Source organism: Hyperoodon ampullatus, assembly GCF_949752795.1.
Source record: "Hyperoodon ampullatus genome assembly, chromosome: 15".
NCBI classification, from domain to species: Eukaryota; Metazoa; Chordata; class Mammalia; order Artiodactyla; family Ziphiidae; genus Hyperoodon; species Hyperoodon ampullatus.
Window position 1 is genome coordinate 26,925,200 of NC_136928.1, and position 19,433 is coordinate 26,944,632.

Below are 19,433 nucleotides of genomic sequence, written 5' to 3' on the forward strand. Positions count from 1 at the left end.
TTGAACCAATGTATAGAGAGATGTGATGGTTTTGGAGGGAAAAGAAAGTAGGTATTGTACTGTTGAATTGCAGAATGAGCAGGTTTCATTAGGAACAGCATCTTGATGAAGAATCTGTTCCCTAAAGAAGATATGAGGCTTACTTTATGAAGTAAAGGAAACTGACCTTGTAATCATGAATCAGCCCAACCCAATTTAGATGTGCCTGCTGCCTATATGTTGATGAATGATACAGTTACTAGTATTACAGTAAAAACTTTAGCTAGGTCTTTATTTTGACTACTGTATTTCTTTATGTAATTTTGTCTTTTCTTTTTTGTTTTATTTTGTTTAATATTTGCTTTCAGTGTTTCCTTTTATTCTTGTTAAATTTCTATGGGTCAACTGGTTAGTTTTTTTTTTTCAGATGAGGATTTGAGGTCAAAGTAAAGTGTGACTTATTCATCATCAGGATTGTAACAAATCAGTTTTAGCACTGTGACTATACTGCAGTTCTTACCTGATGTTTTTTGTTTTACTTTCTCTTTCGATGTTTAGGATTAATTTGTATGCATTGTTCATATCCCAATTTGTTGATATTACTCTAGGTTTGGTTTTCCATTCGTTATCTTACTTTTAAAAATATAGGGACTTCCCTGGTGGCGCAGTGGTTAAGACTCCGAGCTCCCAATGCAGGGGGCCCAGGTTTGTTCCCTGGCTAGGGAACTAGATCCCACATGTGTACTGCAACTAAGGAGCCGGTGAGCCATAACTAAGGACTCTGCGAACTACAACTAAGGAACCCGCCGGCTGCAACTAAGACCTGGTGCAACTAACTAACTAACTAACTAACTAACTAACTAACTAAAATTTTAAAAAAAATCATCTCCCCCTCTTCCTGGCATAGTTCTGTATTTTGATTGCATGCTGACTTAAATATTCACTGATTCTTATGCCCTTCAGAAGTTGCCTGGCAGGCCATTCAAGTGGCAAATTTTGTTTTTGACCACTGAAACTTAGTTTTTTTTATGTAGAGTACCATGTATCTAAGAAGACAAACTCAAGTTAGCAAAGTCACATTTCCACCTTTTTCTTTTCCTTCTTTTTCCTGCAGCCTCCAAATGTGTCTCTAAAAGCAGATGCAGGACCAGTTACACCTGTTTCTGTTCTGTGTCCCAACCTTGGTGATATCCTCATTGCTTATTAATGCCATGGCTGAAATGCCAAAACTAGGTTTCTGGAAGCATACTTTATTTTTTCTTTTTTTTAGCACTTGAGTATTAAAAATGAGTGCAGTTGCTCTTAATAGCCTTGTTTGAATATTTTATGACAATCTTGGTTGTTTTGCAGGTACCTGGGGCCCAAGATTTGGTTGATTTCTCTCCTGTTTATCGATGTCTACACATATATTCTGTCCTGGTGAGTCTTTATCTGGCTTTGCCTAATAAAAATCTATATTGAATTCAAAACTCTGCATTCTCATATTTGATAGTTTTTCTGTTTAGTATTAAGAGTAAGGAATAAGGAACTGTTACTTAAGAAGTATCAATTATTAAAAAAATAATTCTTTTCTTCTTGAATCTTTTATTTATGTTTGCCATGTGATATGCTATAGCTAGTAATGTTAATTTCTATCAGTCATCAACAAATTATTAGATTATACCTAGGAATAGTGACACACAAATTCAGATTTCTATTCTTAATTTAATAATGTAGTTATTTATATAACAATAGCCTATCTTTACATATTAAAATAATATTTGTAAAAACTGTTTGCTTTATCATTCCTGATAATTTTCCTTTATCATATAACACATATGGGAAGAGGAACCTCTCTGGGGAGAAATATTATGGGTATTAATGGGATTCTAAGAAAGGCGCTTTCTCCTTCTTGGTAGTACACCTACATGCAGACACACAGATACATACAGTCAATAAAAAAATTAAACTATGAAGCTAAAGTATCATCAAAGACAAGTTGATGAGGGAAGTCCATTATCGATATATTTTATAGCAAAGTTCAGTGAAACTTCTATCATGTTGTTTTTAGTATATTTGAATATGTCTTATTGCCCAGTGTGTTATCCATTTTCTTTCCTTGTATATTTACCATAGTGTCACTTAGTCATTACTCCAGATGGTTTGGGTGGACGTTATGGCCTGAAGTATTTTTGGTGATCTCCAGTAGTTTGAGAAAAGAACTGATAGTTTCTTCTCCTCTCCTCTCCTTCCTCCTCCCACTTCTCCTTGCTCTCTGCTTCCCTCTTTCCCTCTCTCTCTTTTTTCACTCTCTATTCCTTCTCTCCATTTATCATTCTTACTATATAAAAATGAAGCAAGATACAGATAAAATTGTATCAAGGCATCTAAAATAAGTCACAGTTTCTTTTCAATATCACGTACAGAGTGTTATATAAATTATATACATCTTGGTTTGTGACACACTCTTTTCATCATTTCATACAAGGCCCCTGTTATATTTTATTTTATCATGTTTTTTCCATTCATCCCATGTCCATAAGCCCATTTGTCTCTCATCCCCAAGTATACTAACTCTAATATGTTTAATATATGATCATGATTGTGTTTGTGTCCTTGAAAAATATATAGTGACTTGTATATGTATTTGTTTTTAACTTATTCAGATAGTATTGTCTTATGGACCTAGTTCTATTTCTTATATCTTTTGCTTAGTGCTATTTTTAATATCTGTCCTCCTTATAGTCTGTATATCTAGTTCATTGCCTCCCACTTAAACGTGATAGTTAATTGATGGTTTGTATTTGCTGTATTTAATTATCTATTACTTTAGTGATAACACTTAAATTGCCTATAATATTCTGCTGTAACAAATAGTACCCTCTTATGGACTGGTGTGTAAGTTTCTAAGTTTTCTATACCTAGGCATGAAATTCTTGGGTTATAAGGTATATGTATCAATATAATATTTAATTTCACCAATTTATAGTTTCTGCTAACCTGATGGATATTGATATCATTTTAATTTGCATTTCTCTGATTACTGGTAACATTATGCTTCTCTCTATAGACATACTAATCATTTAAGATTTTTCTTCTCTGAACAGCCTACTTTTGGTCTTTGTTCAGGTTTTTTTAATTGGATTTCTTGTTTTTGTCTTTTCTGTTTGCCAGAAAGAGACATTTCAGAAATTCTTCCAATATTGTAGATAGTAACAGTTTAAGATATTACAGATGTCTTTTTTCCAGTTTGCCACCAGATTCTAAACTATGTCTGTGTTATCTTTTGTGAAACAGAACTATTTGATTTTAATATAATCAAGTCAATCAGTATTAACCTTATAATCTGTACTTTTTGATTCTTGTTTTTAAAAAATCCCTCTCTCTTTCAAGGTCATAGAGCATTCTTCTTCCATTACCTTTAACATTTTATCATTCACATTTTGATTTTGATCCATCTTGTTTTCACTGTTGTATGTATAGGTATGAGATAGGGGTCCAACTCAATTGTTTTCTATGTGATGAATTAAGTTTTATTAATCCCATCTATTAAATAATCTGCACATCACTCAGTAATTCCTGGTAGTACATCTGGCATACACTAAATATTCATATTTATGTGAATCTGTTTCTCAGCTCTATAGTTTGTTATATCTGGTTTTGTAATATATCTACATATATAGTAAAAGAAGTACCTTCCCATTTTTCCTCTTTTAAATTGCTTTCACTATTTATAGAACTTTATTTTTCCATATATATTTTATAGTCAGTTTGAGTTTATAAGAAAAAATTTCTTAGAATATTTGTTTGAATCAATTGAATTTATAGATAAGTTTTGGGAAGAAGTGACCACTTTATAATGGTAAGTTATCCCATTTGTGGAAGAATAAGATCTACTTTAAAGTTATTTCATTAAGATTTTTTTCTATGTTAATAGTCTTGGGCATTTTTTTTAAGTTAACAAGAAAATGCTTATCGTTTTTGTTGCTATTTTCTACTTTATTTTCTAATATTATTGCTGATATTGAGAAACACTATTGATTTTTGTAAGTTAACCTACATCTGACAACCTGCTCAACTCTTTTGCTAGTTATTGTAGTTTGTTTTTTTGGTTTATGATAGGTTTTCTGTATAGTTGATCATAATATATGCAGATATTGACTTTGTTTCTTTTCTTCCTAGCCATATATCTCTTTGTTCTTATTGTGCTGTTGTATTGACCAGGATCATCATCGCTTTGTTGTTTAGTAAAGTGATAGTGGACATCCTTCTCTGTTTTCTAATTTCAAAGAGAAAGTATCTAAAGTTTCTCCATTAACTTGATGTTTGCAATAGGATTTTGGTAAATATTCTTTATCTAGTTATTCCTAGACTTCTTGTAATTTTTTATAAAACCATAAATGAGTACTGAATTTTATTGAATTTGTTTTCCAAATATACTGATATAATGCTATGGTTTTTATCCTTTAATTCATGAAGGTGATGGATTTCATTGATAGATATTTCTGATATTAAACAATCCTTGCATTCCTTAGATAAATCCAACTTGATGAGGATGTATTACTGCCTTTTTTTAACACCCTGTGGAATTCAACTGCTTTTTGTTTATTTATTTCATTTTTAATCTTTTTTGTGTTTCTGTTTATGATCAGTTTTCTTTTCTTCTAACTCTTTTTTTTTTGCATTGTCTTTATGTGGTTTGTAAGTCAGTGTTATTTTAACCTCATTAGAATTGTTGAACATTCTTCCCTTTTTTCTATTTTATAAAATGATTTGTATAAGATAGAAGTTATCTATTTATTGAAAGTTGAGTAGAAATCACATATGCAGTAATACGCATTTTTCCTTTGCCACGTACTTCCCTCTCCTTTCTCCCTTATTATCTTGCTTCCATGCTCTATGATTTTGTTTAGTCTCTTCAATAGTATGTATGGTTAAAGAACCATATTTGCTCATATAAAGTTTTATAAGCCTCATAATTGCAAAATCAAGTGAATATTTCCTCTCAAATAGTGTAAAGTCTTGAAAATGGGTAGTTTGTTTAGTTTAATGCTATATCCTCAGTACTTACAGCAGTACTTAGTATAGGTACTCAATAAATATTAGTTGAATGAATAGATAAATAAGTGGTACCTAAAGATGGATAAGTCAAGGACTTATGCTTTTACAAAGCTATAATATATCAGGAAAGAAGTTACAACCTTTGAATGACTATAATATGACAGCACTATATCATCACTGTGTGTATGCTAGTTTTTTAAGCTTTATTAAGATTTAACGATATAGAAAATATAACAAATTTTCCTCAAGTGAGAACTCTAGTAGTGATTCATAAGAGTACTGAGGTAATTTATTTGCACACTAGTGGTGTTAAGCAAGTCACCCAAACCTTAGCTTTCTCATGTATAAAATGCAATAATAATTACCACTTAGTGCAGTTATAGATATTGTATGAACGGTGCCTATCTCTGGCACATAGTTGGCATTTAATGTATGGAGTTAATATGGCAAAAATTATGTGTCTCTGATGCAGTCATTAGACATGTTATTGGTATTTTTCAAAGTATATGACAAAGTGTAGACATGTTGATAGAGGTTGTAGTTTCTGCCATCAACATGCAAAGTTTATCAATTATTTAAAATTCACACATTCTTAAATATACAAAACCTATATAATCTTAAATTGTGAGGACAAAACAGGGAGACCTTAAACTGCCCACTTCAAAATAAATTCTATACACTGGTATTCAATAATATTGAAATATTTTTTGTTCATAATTTTAAAGCATTGTTTATATGGCAGAAACAGGCCTCTTCCCCCAATCATAATGTTTCTTGAGTTTTGAAGAAACACCCTATCTCAACTAGGGTGATAAGAACTCAGCTCTATTTTTTCTGGAATACATGTTTATTTTTTAGATGTCTCTGTTCCATTCCTATAGGGAATTTAAGTAAGAACTCAAATATCTCATTTGCTAAAGCGAGGGCCACAGCATGTATAACTTCTAGGGTTGACTTTTCACAGCTTTTTGGGGGCAGTAATTTATCACTCTTCTGTATTTGTTTCCCCATTCTCAAATCACTGATTTGTATTACTGTATAATGAAAGATAGCTCCTCATAATATTAATGACAAAGATATTTAATATACATATTCATAACAAATGTTTTCTTATTTCCTGATGTACTTAATATTAACATTAGGCTTTAAGAAGAGATTTAGGAATAGAGAAATGAGGACTGAGGAGAAAGTAATTTTTCTCTCTCTCATTCCTTTCTATTCCTATACTTGTCTCTACTTCTTTACTCTTCATTCTCTCATCAGCCCAGGATATTTATCTTCTGTTCATACCACTACCCTGAATCTGTATCTTACTGGACTTTTCAGCTGCTTTTGACTTTGTTGACAGTTTACCACTTAAAACTCTTAATCCCTTCCTTTTTTCTCAGTAACATATCCAGATCTCCAAATCTTGCAAACGTTACCTCTTAAATGTAGTTCTACTTCATCCTCCCCTATCCTAAAATGATTGCCCTACTTCAGATTTTCATCAGGATTATTGAAAACAGTCTTCTAAATGTTCTCCCTACCTTGTATCATAACCCCCTCACTCACTTCTCACTGTAGTGTTAATAATCTATCTATCACACAAATCTGACCAATGTTGTCTGCTTAAAATGCTCTAATTGGTCATCCGTGGAGTAAAATATAGAAGTATAGAAGAAGATACAGCATATGGAAGTACATATCCATGTCTGGTCTGCCATATTTCCTGCTGCTTACCACCTTGCTTTAATGATACTGAACTTCTTCCAGTTCTTTGAATGTACCATGTTATTTCATGCATCTCATCCTTTTTTCATGCTAGTTCTTCTGCCTGAATTACTATTCCCATTTCTATTTTACTGATTCATATTTATTTCCTGTTTATGTCCTCTAGCAAATTTTCCTGATGTTTCACTTTGAGCACAGTGGACCCTCTTCTTCTTTGCCCTATTATAGGACTCAGTACATATTTACATTAGTGCTTACTGTATTATATCATTGTATTCTAAATAGGCGTTCTTTTTCCTCAATAGACTATAAGCTTTTTTAGGGCAGGTACCATATTTTAGTCATTTTTTTTAGTCCTAGCACTTTGCACTTAGAATTAGTAGTATATAATACTAAATAAATGTTTGTTTTTTATTTTGAAAGATAGCTACCCTCCTTTTGACCTGCAGATGAATCCAGCATTCTAGTCTCAGTGTTATACAATATCAGAGCTGGGACTTATACAAGGGAAAACAGTTCTATTGGTGTCCAACGGAAGGATCATAACAGAAGTAACAAAAAGTTCTAATATTTGTCATTTACAATAGTGTTTATCTGAACTTTTGGCCTGGAGGATAACAAGGCACACTTTGAATAAACATGGCAATATTTATTATTTTTAGTGAAACCGACCTTCCATTCACCCCCCTTTTATGGCTGTGCTGCTTATAAATTCCCAAAGGATTATTTGAAAAATCCTACTTATATCTGCCAGCCTTATCAGTAGGGCAGGAGTTCACGTATTGTAACAGGAGGTCAGATTTCGGTCATGGTCTTATAGATGGGGCCAAGCACCTGTAAATTCTTCCTTTGGTGACTAAAGTGAAGTACAATATCAAACAGGCTGTGAGACTTTTCTAGGAAGTGCTGAACTTTGGCAGGAAGGGCAAACTTTGGCAGAAGGAGGGGAGGGAAGAAAGTGAACAAGGGTCAGATAGTGGTTAATTGAGACTTGGTCCTTGATGTAGTAATGCAAATGGAAGTGTGCAGGGCAAAGGTAGGTGTGTTTTATAGAATTGTTTTAAACAACTTATACTGTTTAAATCTTCCTGTACAGTTTGGAAATGGGCAGGTAAGGGACAGGATATGAAGCATTTTACAGTCATTAAAGATAATTTTTTTAGGAAGGGAGAAAATAACATAAAGTAAAAATTTTACTGGAAGGGGAATGATGAATAATAATAATCTGAAGTTCTTGTACATAGTGTGGTTGTAGTTAAAAAGACAGATGGACTATCTGTCTAATGAAGACAGAAACCAGTGTGTCTTACAGATTTTTAAAAAACTCTATCCAGTGATGTCAGCCATGTTTATGGGCTCCAAGCCTCGACCTCCAGTCAATTTGGACAAAGATTTGTATGTACTTTAAGCTTCTCTATTTACTATAACATTTTTCTGACTTTTCTCCAAATTTGCTGCTCACTCACCCTTCTGTCACTGAAAGGTTGTATATACGTCCCCTAACAAGGATCTTGGGTATCATTAAGAGATTGGGGGAGCAAACCTGTAAGTATAACTGTACCCCTAGTTTGTGCCTTATTTATGATCTTCTTGTGGTATATTGTTGTTAATGATCATCTGCTCATGAACAATTAAAAAAAATTCCCAGATTAAAAAATGTTGACAAATGTACACCTTTGATTTATGTACTTTTCTGCATGTGCGTTATACTATAATGAAAAGTTTACTTTAAAGATTTCTGACATCTTGGGTCTAGGGATAGCTATTATAGCAATATATGGATTTTTTCTTAGTAGGCAGCAACCCCTCAGTATTACATAAATCATCAGAACCTTAGTTTTATCTAATTCTCCTTCAGTCACTAAAGGACACTGTAAAACAGCCTAAGATATAAGGAAAGAAGAATGTTGTTGTTCAGTGAATTCATTATTATAAAGACAATATAATACTGCAAGTACAGTATTTCTTTTAAACTTTCTTCAGCAAGAGGCCTCTGAGAATTAGATGAGAGCTGTCAACCCTTTCCGCAGACAAACTGCACGTATATACATGCACCTGATATTTTGCTTAGAATTTCAGAGGCTTCCCTAACTCCTGAATCTTATCCATAGGCCTAGAAAGAATTCCTCGTCTAAAGGGAACTACAAGCTAAATTAGGTTTCAGGTATCTACTGTCTATAGACCTATGCCCCAGAATAGTTTACCCCATTCCATTTGAGTATCCCCTTTTATAAGCCTCCTAGGGACTCCCTACCACCTTGTCTTTTTCTTAGATTTGGAAACCTTGGGAAAATCTAAATTTAAAAGCCTATTTCAAAGTGACCTTATTTCTTTGTCATAAATCTTTATTCCCTGGGACCATTGTATATGGGCAAGCTGGTGACCTGTTTTTCTGGTAAGAGTAAGTTAGCCTCAGCATCTAAACTAATAGTTTTGTCCCCTGAATTCTTCTACTTAGAAGGGTTCAGAGCAGAGATTTAGAAATAATTATGAGAACTGGAGTTAGTAGTTTATCTCCCCAAATATAACTAACTGTGTTAAATTTCAGAATATTTTACCTCTTACTTGCGTTTAATAATATCTCTTTTTAAGTACTTGGCTATAATTAGGAGAGGTGAATAAGCAGAAGAGTTAGAATTTACCCACAATTTCTTTACAGTCCTTCATGATTATTGTTGAGGCAGGGGATGGGGAAGTTTGGGTGGGCAGTAATATTCCTGGAACATGTTTCTCCCTTTATAATCTGATATAATCCCTTTGCGATCTATTGGTATGATCTGTACTGGCAGCTGGGAGAATTTACAAAATCCATAGTCATTAACTACAGATATAGCAAGGAAAGGATTTGGAGTGTGGAAAAAGGAAAAGATATTAGCAGTTCTAAGTGACATGAGTTTTCTGAGGTGTTAAGGGAATTACTGAATGAAATTACTTAAAGAACTTTGTGGTAACAATTGGCTATTATATAAAAGTACTTGGGGAATAAATATTTGAAGAGTCTAAGACACTACTGAAGTTTTCAATTAAAGAAAAATGATTAGTTTTGGCATTCTCAAGGTTAAACTTCAAGATCCTTTTGAGTAGTGGTAGTTGTTTCTTATGCATGTATTTATAATAATATTTTCTTGGATTTTATATAGTACTTTGTCCAGCAGTCTCATAGTGCTATACAAATTTGACTGCATTAAATGAGGAAAACATCTTACTTGGTAGAGACTAGCCTCACTCCAAAATAGTTCTTTTATTGCTACCAGAGGTAAGGTTTTAGGATTCTTATTTCTGTACTTTTATCAAAAAGCACTTTAGCTCTTTAATAACCAAGTAAATTTAGTAGCAAGAATTGGAACATAGACTTAAAGCAAATCTGAAGGATTGGGTGTATTTTTGATGGTCAGATTTTTTTTTGTTGCTATTGATTTAAAAAAATGAGACCCCCTTTAAAAAAACAGCAGAACATCTCGGCTACATCTTGATTTTAAGATAGTTGATTGGCGAATGAAAAAAAGATATTCATACATCAACTTCACATAGCTTTTGACAATGCTTCTCACAGACCATTGATCTGGCGGTGAATGCTAATAAATAAATAGAGCTCTGACTGATTTTTTTTTTTTTTCGGTACGCGGGCCTCTCACTGTTGTGGCCTCTCCCGTCGCGGAGCACAGGCTCCGGATGCGCAGGCTCAGCGGCCACAGCTCACGGGCCCAGCCGCTCCGCGGCACGTGGGATCCTCCCGGACCGAGGCACGAACCCGTGTCCCCTGCATCGGCAGGCGGACCCTCAACCACTGCGCCACCAGGGAAGCCCCTGACTGATTTTTTTAGTGTTCATTAATTGTACTTTTACCATAACCTAGTTGTGTTTTTAAAGCTATCCTGATTCTACTTTAAACAGAGACTATTGAATTTTATTAATTTATATAACTGTAGTAAAAATCCATTATTTAAACTCTTTCAGTTTTTTACAAAGACACTTGAATGAACATTTAAATTTTGGTTTGGGTGTAAATACAAGGGGGATCACTTACTACTCCAATGGTAGAAATTAAGACAAATGAATAGGGCCTATATGCAAAATTCTCGATGCTTAGAGTTTGTGAATAAGGTGTTTTGTTTTTTCCCCTTATTTGACATTTCCAAACATGGTGGTACAGAGAGAGGGAAACATCATTTGACTTTGCTGGTCACATGAAATTGGAAATTTTGGATATGGAATTTCAGCATTGCCAGAGGCAGATAGCTTAATGATCTAGGTCTCCTTAAAGTTGTTTCTGGAGCTGTATTTCTGGGGAATACCACTTTCATCAGTTGATCTGTTTTTTTCTGTTTGAAAAAAAAGGAGGGGAGCCCTACTTCAAATGTCATTGAAGCTGTGTGTACTTTATTTCTGTCTTGAGTTTTTTACAGTTCACACTAGTATATTCAAGTATATTCTGAGAAGATCTGCAAAAAATGAACGTTATATTTTATTCAAGCAAGCATTTCCTAATACAGTGAAAGATGTAAAGATGATCAGAATGTTTCCTGATCATCAAACTTTTTGATGATCAAAAAGTTTATAATTTAATGGATCTAGAGAAAATCTCCTTTGTAAGAGACTCTGAAGAGGCCTGTTTTTTTTTTTTTAATCTATCATGTTTATTTTGGAAATACGAAAAGAAAGATTGAACTTTTAATCAAAAAGCCTTCCTGAGAACCATAATTTGAAATGAGTAGGTACTATTTTTAGATCTTTATGCTGTTAGAACAGAGCTAGAAGCTTCCCTGATTGTTTCCATGGTGACCTTGAGTACTTCTGAGCAATAAGAATGTATTTTAAGTATTTTCTTTAGAGATATATATATTTTTTTAATGTGGAAAGTTTTGCCCTGAAGTATTTGGTGACTCCTAGTACATCTTTGACACTTAACAGATTGTCTCATCACTCTCCTGCCATATCTCACTGCCTCCTAGTTTTACTGACCTACCAGTGCCTGGTGAGGTTAGATAGGCATAAACATAGATCATAGAGAAAAGCTGAGAGTGAGATACTTTGTGCACTGCATTGATAAGGACACAGGAAAAGCCATTTATAGTGATAACTTTCCTGTAGTATGGGCTAATGGGCCCTGGTTTGTAGTAGCTGTAATCTAACTTTTTATAATTGTCATATTGCTCTTTTAACCTGGTGACCTTATTACCCATGGGCATATATATCATTTGGCTTTGAATAAAACAAGAGGCAAAAAAAAGTGATTAAATTTTTTTTTTTCTAAACATGCTTGCATTTGTTTTTCAAAATGCTTACTTTGGGAACATTGAGCTTCTCAAGTGTGCTTACTTTTTTTTTAAACAAGAATATCTCACTTAAACAGCTTTAGATACCACAATAATATAACTATTTTTTAAGCCCTGACAAAATGAACAATAAATAATTAACTTTCCGTATAATGCCCAGTAATCTTCCTAAACACAGTTTAAATCATGTCAAAACTGTGCTTTAAATACTTTAATTTCTAACTGTTCTCAGAATAAAGTAAACTTCTTAACTTGGTCTATATAGTTTTTTCCATATTGTATCCTTGGCTTATCTCTCTTACCTCCTTCCTAGTTGCTCCTTTCCTCCTTCCTGCTCATAGTCTGTGCTCCAGATATACAGCCCCAGTGTTCTTTCATAATGATGCCTCTGCAAGGCAGTTCTTTCCTGAAACATACTTCATATTTTCTTTCTTTCTTTTGATGTTTCTTCCTATTAATTATGCCAAATTTCTTCATTGCTATGATCTCTGGATTTGGCATTTACAGTCTTCTCTCCCTCATCTCATATATCCATCCAGATCTCTTACATCTTTTTCTTCCTTTTCCTTTCTTTCTTGGTTGTGACTGCCAGGATTTTTGTTTGTTTTCAGTTTTTAAATTTAAAATTTTAGGGTTTTTTTTGTTTCTTTCTCTAAAATGCCTTCTATACTAGGTACTTAGTTTAATACATTGCCCCAGTAGTTTTGGATGTTTGTGGGGGGCATAAATAACTGTTGCCGGAACCTTGTGATCTAAGTAAAAGGGCATGTAGGGAAGGAATTTCCTTTTGTTTTATAGGGGAAATTTGGTCATTCATTTATGTAAGCTGCATGTGCCGAAATGATCTTCTTTTTTTTTTTTTTTTTTTTTTTTTTTTTTTTTGTGGTACGCGGGCCTCTCACTGTTGTGGCCTCTCCCGTTGCGGAGCACAGGCTCCGGATGCGCAGGCTCAGCAGCCACGGCTCACGGGCCCAGCCGCTCCGCGGCATATGGGATCCTCCCAGACCGGGGCACGAACCCGTATCCCCTGCATCGGCAGGCGGACTCCCAACCACTGCGCCACCAGGGAGGCCCCCGAAATGATCTTCTAATCAGAAACAAATACTGGAGCTTGTGTTTTTCTGTGGTTGGTTGTAGCAGGTGTAATGAAGTTTGTTTTTAATGTATGACTGTAAATGATTTATTTTAAATTGTGGGGGATTTGAAAAGCTGAGTTTGAAACTGAAGTAGATTCTCTAACTTTTTCTGATTCCAAAACTCAGACCACAATCTTGAGGTGAAGTAGTGTAGGACTTTTACACTGGAGTAGAAACTCAAACTCTTTGCCTCTCCACACCTCAGAGTTTCTCAGGGAATGTAGGCAGAATTCATTTTAGTTCCTTTCTTCAGAGTCTTTAACTAGAGTTCCTGGAAATCTCAGAGTACTGTGTCATTCCCACCTCATAGAAGGAGCTTAACAAATAATTGTGGAATGAATAAATGAACAAATGAATTGTCAAAATACCTCAAGAAAATACAGTAAAAAATAGAGACCTATAAAAGGACTATAAAATATGCCATAGTCTAAGAAGATTTAGTTGTTTTGATTGAGATTAATATAGTTAATTGATTTATTATATAGAGTGTTATTATTTAAGATTTGGGATTTCTTCTTGCCCTGAAACAAAGTACAAGATGTGTTAACATATTTTTTTAGATGTGAAGAATGAGGTCATATATGATGTTTAATGGTGATGTTTGTAGCAGTTCAGATTGTATTTGGTTACGTGTAACTAAAACCCAACTATAATGGTTTATATGAATACAGAGGTTTTTTTTTTAATAAATCAATCAATCAATCAATCAATTATTTATTTATTTATTTATTTATTTATGGCCACTTTGGGTCTTCGTTGCTGCACGCGGGCTTTCTCCAGTTGTGGCGAGTAGGGGCTACTCTTCGTTGCGGTGTGCGGGCTTCTCACTGCAGTGGCTTCTCTTGTTGTGGAGCACCGGCTCTAGGCTCGCAGGCTTCAGTAGTTGTGGCACGCGGGCTCAGTAGTTTTGGCTCGCGGGCTCTAGAGCGCAGGCTCAGTAGTTGTGGCACATGGGCCTAGTTGCTCTGCAGCATGTGGGATCTTCCTGGACCAGGGCTTGAACCCGTGTCCCCTGCATTGGCAGGCGGATTCTTAACCACTGCACCACCAGGGAAGCCCAGAGTTTCTTTATATATGACAAGAAGTCCAGATGTAGGCAGTTCAGTGTTGGTATGGTGGCTGCACAGTGTCATCAAAGACTTAGGTTCTTTTAGTTGTTCCAGTCCTCCTTCTTTAGCATGTAGTTAATTTGTCTTCATTTTTTCAAGGTGGATCATTTTCATATTTCAGAAAGAAAGCAGGTGGGAAGGCCAAAGTGCAAAAGCTGCATTCCATCTGTGTCTATTTCTGTTGTCAGGAAAATAGTAGCTTCAGTCAAAAAATAAAAGGTTTTGTAAAAATGTTGAATTCTTTTGTAATTTTAAAAACTAAATTAAAAGCCTATTGATTTCTAGTCAACATGATGTTTTTTTAAAAATTGGGAACAAATCAGATAAGCTTGAATCTAGATCTTGATCTACATACATTACTTAACTTCTCATAGCTTCCATTTCCCCATTTAAAAATGCAAATAATAGTGTTTATCTCACAGTGTTTCTGTGAGAATGAAATGAAAGAGTATATGTAAAAACACCTGGCATACTAGCTAAATCTTAAATAAATATTTCTCCTTCTAACTTGTACATGTTCTGCTCACCATCCCCCATCACCAAATTTTTATATTATAAAAAGGACTTTTAAAGAATGCAATGCAGAAGGAGTAAGGGACTAGGAACTAGACTAATGCATGTGTAGACATACATATGCATATATAAGAAACAATACAAGAAAACCTGTACACTTCCTCCCACAGCCCATCCCCATTTAATGTTACATTTATAAAAATTCTAATCTAGAGGTTAAAGGCCATGATATATTAGGGAGAGAAAGGCCTTTGTATACCCTTTCTTTTAGTCATCTCTTTTCACAGAAGGGGAAACCTTGGCCTAGGGCAGTTAAATTACTCACCTAAAGTCACCTAGTGGTAAATAGCAGAATTGGAACTAAAAATTCTCTGTCTTGTGTTCTTTACTCCATCAGTTTTCATTATCATTAAAGCAGTTAAATTTATCATACTTTGTGTGATGTCCTATTCTAAGCACTTAAAAGTGTTAAGTTAATCAGTATATGATATTGTACCCAAATATGGTATAGAATAGATATATGAACTTTATAAACCTAATTAACCCATGGTTTTTCTTATTCCACTACAGTAATGGACTAGACTTGGTTTCCTGTCAGTAATGATTGCAAATAGGGATGGAGGTGGGAAAGCTTTCTACAATATATTTATTAGTCTATCTTAAAAAGAAAAAAACCTTTTCTTTTTCAGCATTGCCTTTGGTATATACTTTAACAGTTCTGTACTCAGTTTTTATGTGACTGTGTTTGTCAAAATTCTTACTCTGGTTGTCCAGAACCATCTTATGGGAAGGCCTGATGACCATAGTTGTTGTAAGGAAAAGAACAGGATTTTCCTTTCTTAGTAAGGTCAGTTACTTTTCGTCCATAAAAATGGTCTGTATGCTTCCTAGTTCTTTTTTTTTTTTTTTTTTTTGTAATATAAAAAGTTGCCATTGAAACCGGTATCTATAATAGAGTGAGTAGTCCACACCAGACCACAGTTGGCTGCAACTGGTTTTGGGCTTAAGCTATCAACAGCAACTACTTGTGAGTTTTTTAAAGCTATTATTCAGGTTTTTGGGAAGGCCTTGAGGACACTTACCCTAAGTTTTAGTTGTATTTGGCCTATTGTCTTTCTACATTTTCCTACATTATTCAGAAATTTACAAGCATAATTTCTTCCACAATAAAGTATAGTTGGGCTTCAAAATCTTAATGGAAAATAGAAAAATAGGAAAATTTGTGAGTATGGGATTTCATTGGGGAAAAAGTAGAAAACCATGAATCTATACTAGTAGTAAACAGGTATATAAATGAATGAACGATTACATATATACATTAAGTACATACATAAATAGAGAAGAGGGCTGTGATCTTACTCATAGTAGGGTGTTGCATGTCGACTTTTGGGAGACAATTATGGGTGTCTTGTACTTCTCTACATCTTGTGAGCAGAGGCACTGACTTTGTTCTGTATCATCTTTTCAAGAATGTATAGTCAGTGGCTTTATAAGGTAGGGATAATGTCTTTCACCAGAGGAAAAAGCAGGTGTGCTTCCATGTTTGGAAGATTGAGATACTGTTTATCTATGGAATAAAGATATTTTGATTCTCTACACTCAGGGTTCCTCACCTTTAGAGCAAACCACTGTGTGTGCAGGTGTCACCTGGACTCCTTTGCATTGCCATGTGGAAATTGGGACTCTGGGAATTGGTGCAAGTATAAATGCTGTTGATACTAGTAATAAAGTCTTTTGTCTCTGATCTGGGGATCCAGGGGTTTTTTTTGCCTTCTGCTAGCATCCATGAAACTGTGGCATGCTAATTTGTTGGCTTGCAAGTGGGTAAAATCTCAGACTCTTTATCGTTCTTCATTTTGCAGTCATTATAATAAAGACATATTCAGGCAGGAATCATCAATAGATACTACATCTAGTGGTGAAATTGGTAAGAAGTAGTTCATTTGTGTGGTCTTAAATTGTCTTCCCAAGATTGCCTATTAATAACAAGACAAAAATTGTAACTGGACACCATCTTTACCAGGTGATCAAAAGCCCTGAGAGGGATATGGCATTACTTATGTACTATTCTGACCTCGAGTGTATAACCTGAATCTAATTTATGAGGAAACATAACAGAAACTTAAACTGAGGAGCATTCTATTATGAAAGAAAGAAAGAGTTGGAGGGAGGGAGGGAATATTTTTCAAAAATATCAGTCATAAAAGATAAAGACATGCTGAGAAACTCTTTCAGACTAAAGGAAGCTAAAGAGGCATGAACTAATTAAATGTCCTAGACCTTGGATTGGCAAACATTTTCTCAAAAGGGACTGACAGTAAATATTTTAGGTGTTGAGGGCCATAGGGTCTCTGTCACAACCACTCAAGTTTACTGTTACAGCTCAAAAGCAGCCAAGACACAATATGTAAGTGAGTGAGAGTGGCTGTATTCTAATAAAACTTTATTTGCATAACAGGTAATGAGATTTGACCCATGGGCCATGGTTTTACTGACCCCTGCCCCAGATTGAATCTTGTGCTTGAGGGAAAACATGCTATAAAGAACCTTTTTGGGTCCATTGACAAAATTAGAACATGGACAGTAGATTAGGAAAATGTTATATTTTCCAAAATTGATAAATATTCTATTGTTAGAAATTATTCTTATTCTCAGGAAATACACAATGAAGTATTTTAGGAGTAAAGAGATCAGCTGTATATTACATACTTTCAAATGGCTAAGGAAAAAAATATATGTAGAAAGAGCACATGATAAAGGATATGGAGCAAAATATTAACAGTAGGTGAATCTGGGTAGAGTATATGTGTTTTTTTATACTATTCTTACAATTTTTCTGTAAATCGAAATTATTGCCAAATAAAATGTTAAAAGAGTATATGTGTTTATATATGTGAACTTATATGCATGCATATAGCCTATAGGGAGAGAAAAACATAAAAGATTTGGTAGCTTCTTTATGCTCTCTTGATAGATACCTAAAAAGAGAAATTAACCAAAACATGAATTGACAATGAAAATCTGTGGTTGATGTAACAAGGGAAGCCAGCAGACATCATCCTTGGCCTAATCTGAATGCACTTAGTTACCAAGCAGCTGTAGTCTAGGGGCCAGAGGCTTTAGTGTGGTCTGAAAATGATGGTGGGAGCCACATTTTCCAGACTGTGAAACACAGGTTACCTTGTTTAGTCAGCACAGTTTAGGTCAAATGTGGTTATGAAAAACAGATGAATTCTGGTGATCAAGTTGTACTTTGACAAATATTCCATTGTTTGAACATGCAGTAATTTCTGAAAAATGTGAAGCAGCCTGGACTGCAGAGATTGAGTTCTCTCTTCTCAACTCCCTTGCCTGCTCACAAAGGTCTTGTCATCATGGGGAGTAAAAATAACAGGGCAGAAGAAGTATGTTAGATACCACCCCCCCTTTTTTTCCTTTTCTTTGCTTTACTGGTAAATCAAGCAGTTTTGGGCAGGCTGTTTTGTCAGCTGGAGGTCTTGCCCTACTCTGGGCTTTGGGGACAGCTTTTGTGCTTCAGTTTTATGGATAGTGGTGTGTTCTAGTGATTATGGATAGTGGTGTGTTCTAGTGAATTAGATACTTTGAGTTTATCCCATTAATAGGAAAATGGTATTTGAGGTTTAGTGAGACACTATTATATTTCACTGGCTTCTCTGGTCATGACCTGGGAGTCATTATTTCATTCAGTGTCTTCCCCTAGCTCAAGAGGCTTATCTATAGAGCTCGGTTCCTATAACTCAAGAACTATAATGATAGCATAACAGGCCAGAGATGCTTGATGCAGAGGACTCCACATAGAACCAAGTCCTCTTTGATGGCTTATTTTTCCATTTATATGCTTGTGTTGTACTTTTTTTGTTGCTTCAGGGTTTTGTCTCACTTTACTCACTTCGTTCACTTAACCATTTAACAAATATTTATTGCATACTTACTGTATTCAGAGCACATGATCCAGCCTTTTGCCTTTGGGTAGGATTTTCATTTTGGGTGATTTAGACTTGTGCTGTTCAATATGGTAGCCACCAGCCACATGTGGCTGTTGAGCACTTGAAACAATGGATAGTCTGAATCAAGATATACGTATAAGATATACGTATATACGTATATATACGTCAGATTTCAAAGACTTAGTACAAAAGAAGTGCAAAATATTTTATTAATAATTTTTATATTGATTACATATTGAGATGATATTTTAGATATATTGGGTTTAGTATATTATTAAATATTAATTATAATATATATCAATAAATTATTAAATTTTATATCACCTTTTTTTACTGTGGCTTATAGAAAATATAAAAATTGCATATGTGACTAATATTTATGGCTTGTATTATATTTCTTCAAACATTGTTGCCCATCAAATATGAACCCTGTGCATTTTTTTCTCCCGTCTCTTATATGAAGTGATCCTGGTCATTTCTAATATTAGTATGTTTAACATTTTTATATAAAAGACTAATCAGCCACAATTACTATACCCTCATTTTCTTTCTTTCAATTTTGATGATGGTCAGTACATCTCAAAAATACCATCAGTTCTTGTCAAATTGGTATGTCATTTATGAATAAATTTGGAATCTTGAATGTTTCTGAGCATTTTAATATCTTAATAACAAGCTGACATTTGTAAAAATGATAAC

The 19,433-nt window shown here is 34.4% G+C and overlaps 1 protein-coding gene across 2 annotated transcripts in view; it reads left to right on the forward strand.

Annotated features, from left to right (window-relative positions):
• The window catches only part of EXOC6B (exocyst complex component 6B), a gene marked incomplete at its 3' end in the record, with an annotated part of 718,627 nt that overhangs the window by 294,282 nt on the left and 404,912 nt on the right, over positions 1–19,433 (forward strand). For both annotated transcript variants that reach the window (XM_079720455.1, XM_079720456.1), the window contains exon 8: positions 1,330–1,398. In XM_079720455.1, the coding sequence (XP_079576581.1) occupies positions 1,330–1,398 (69 nt within the window). The remainder of the gene's footprint in view (positions 1–1,329; positions 1,399–19,433) is intronic.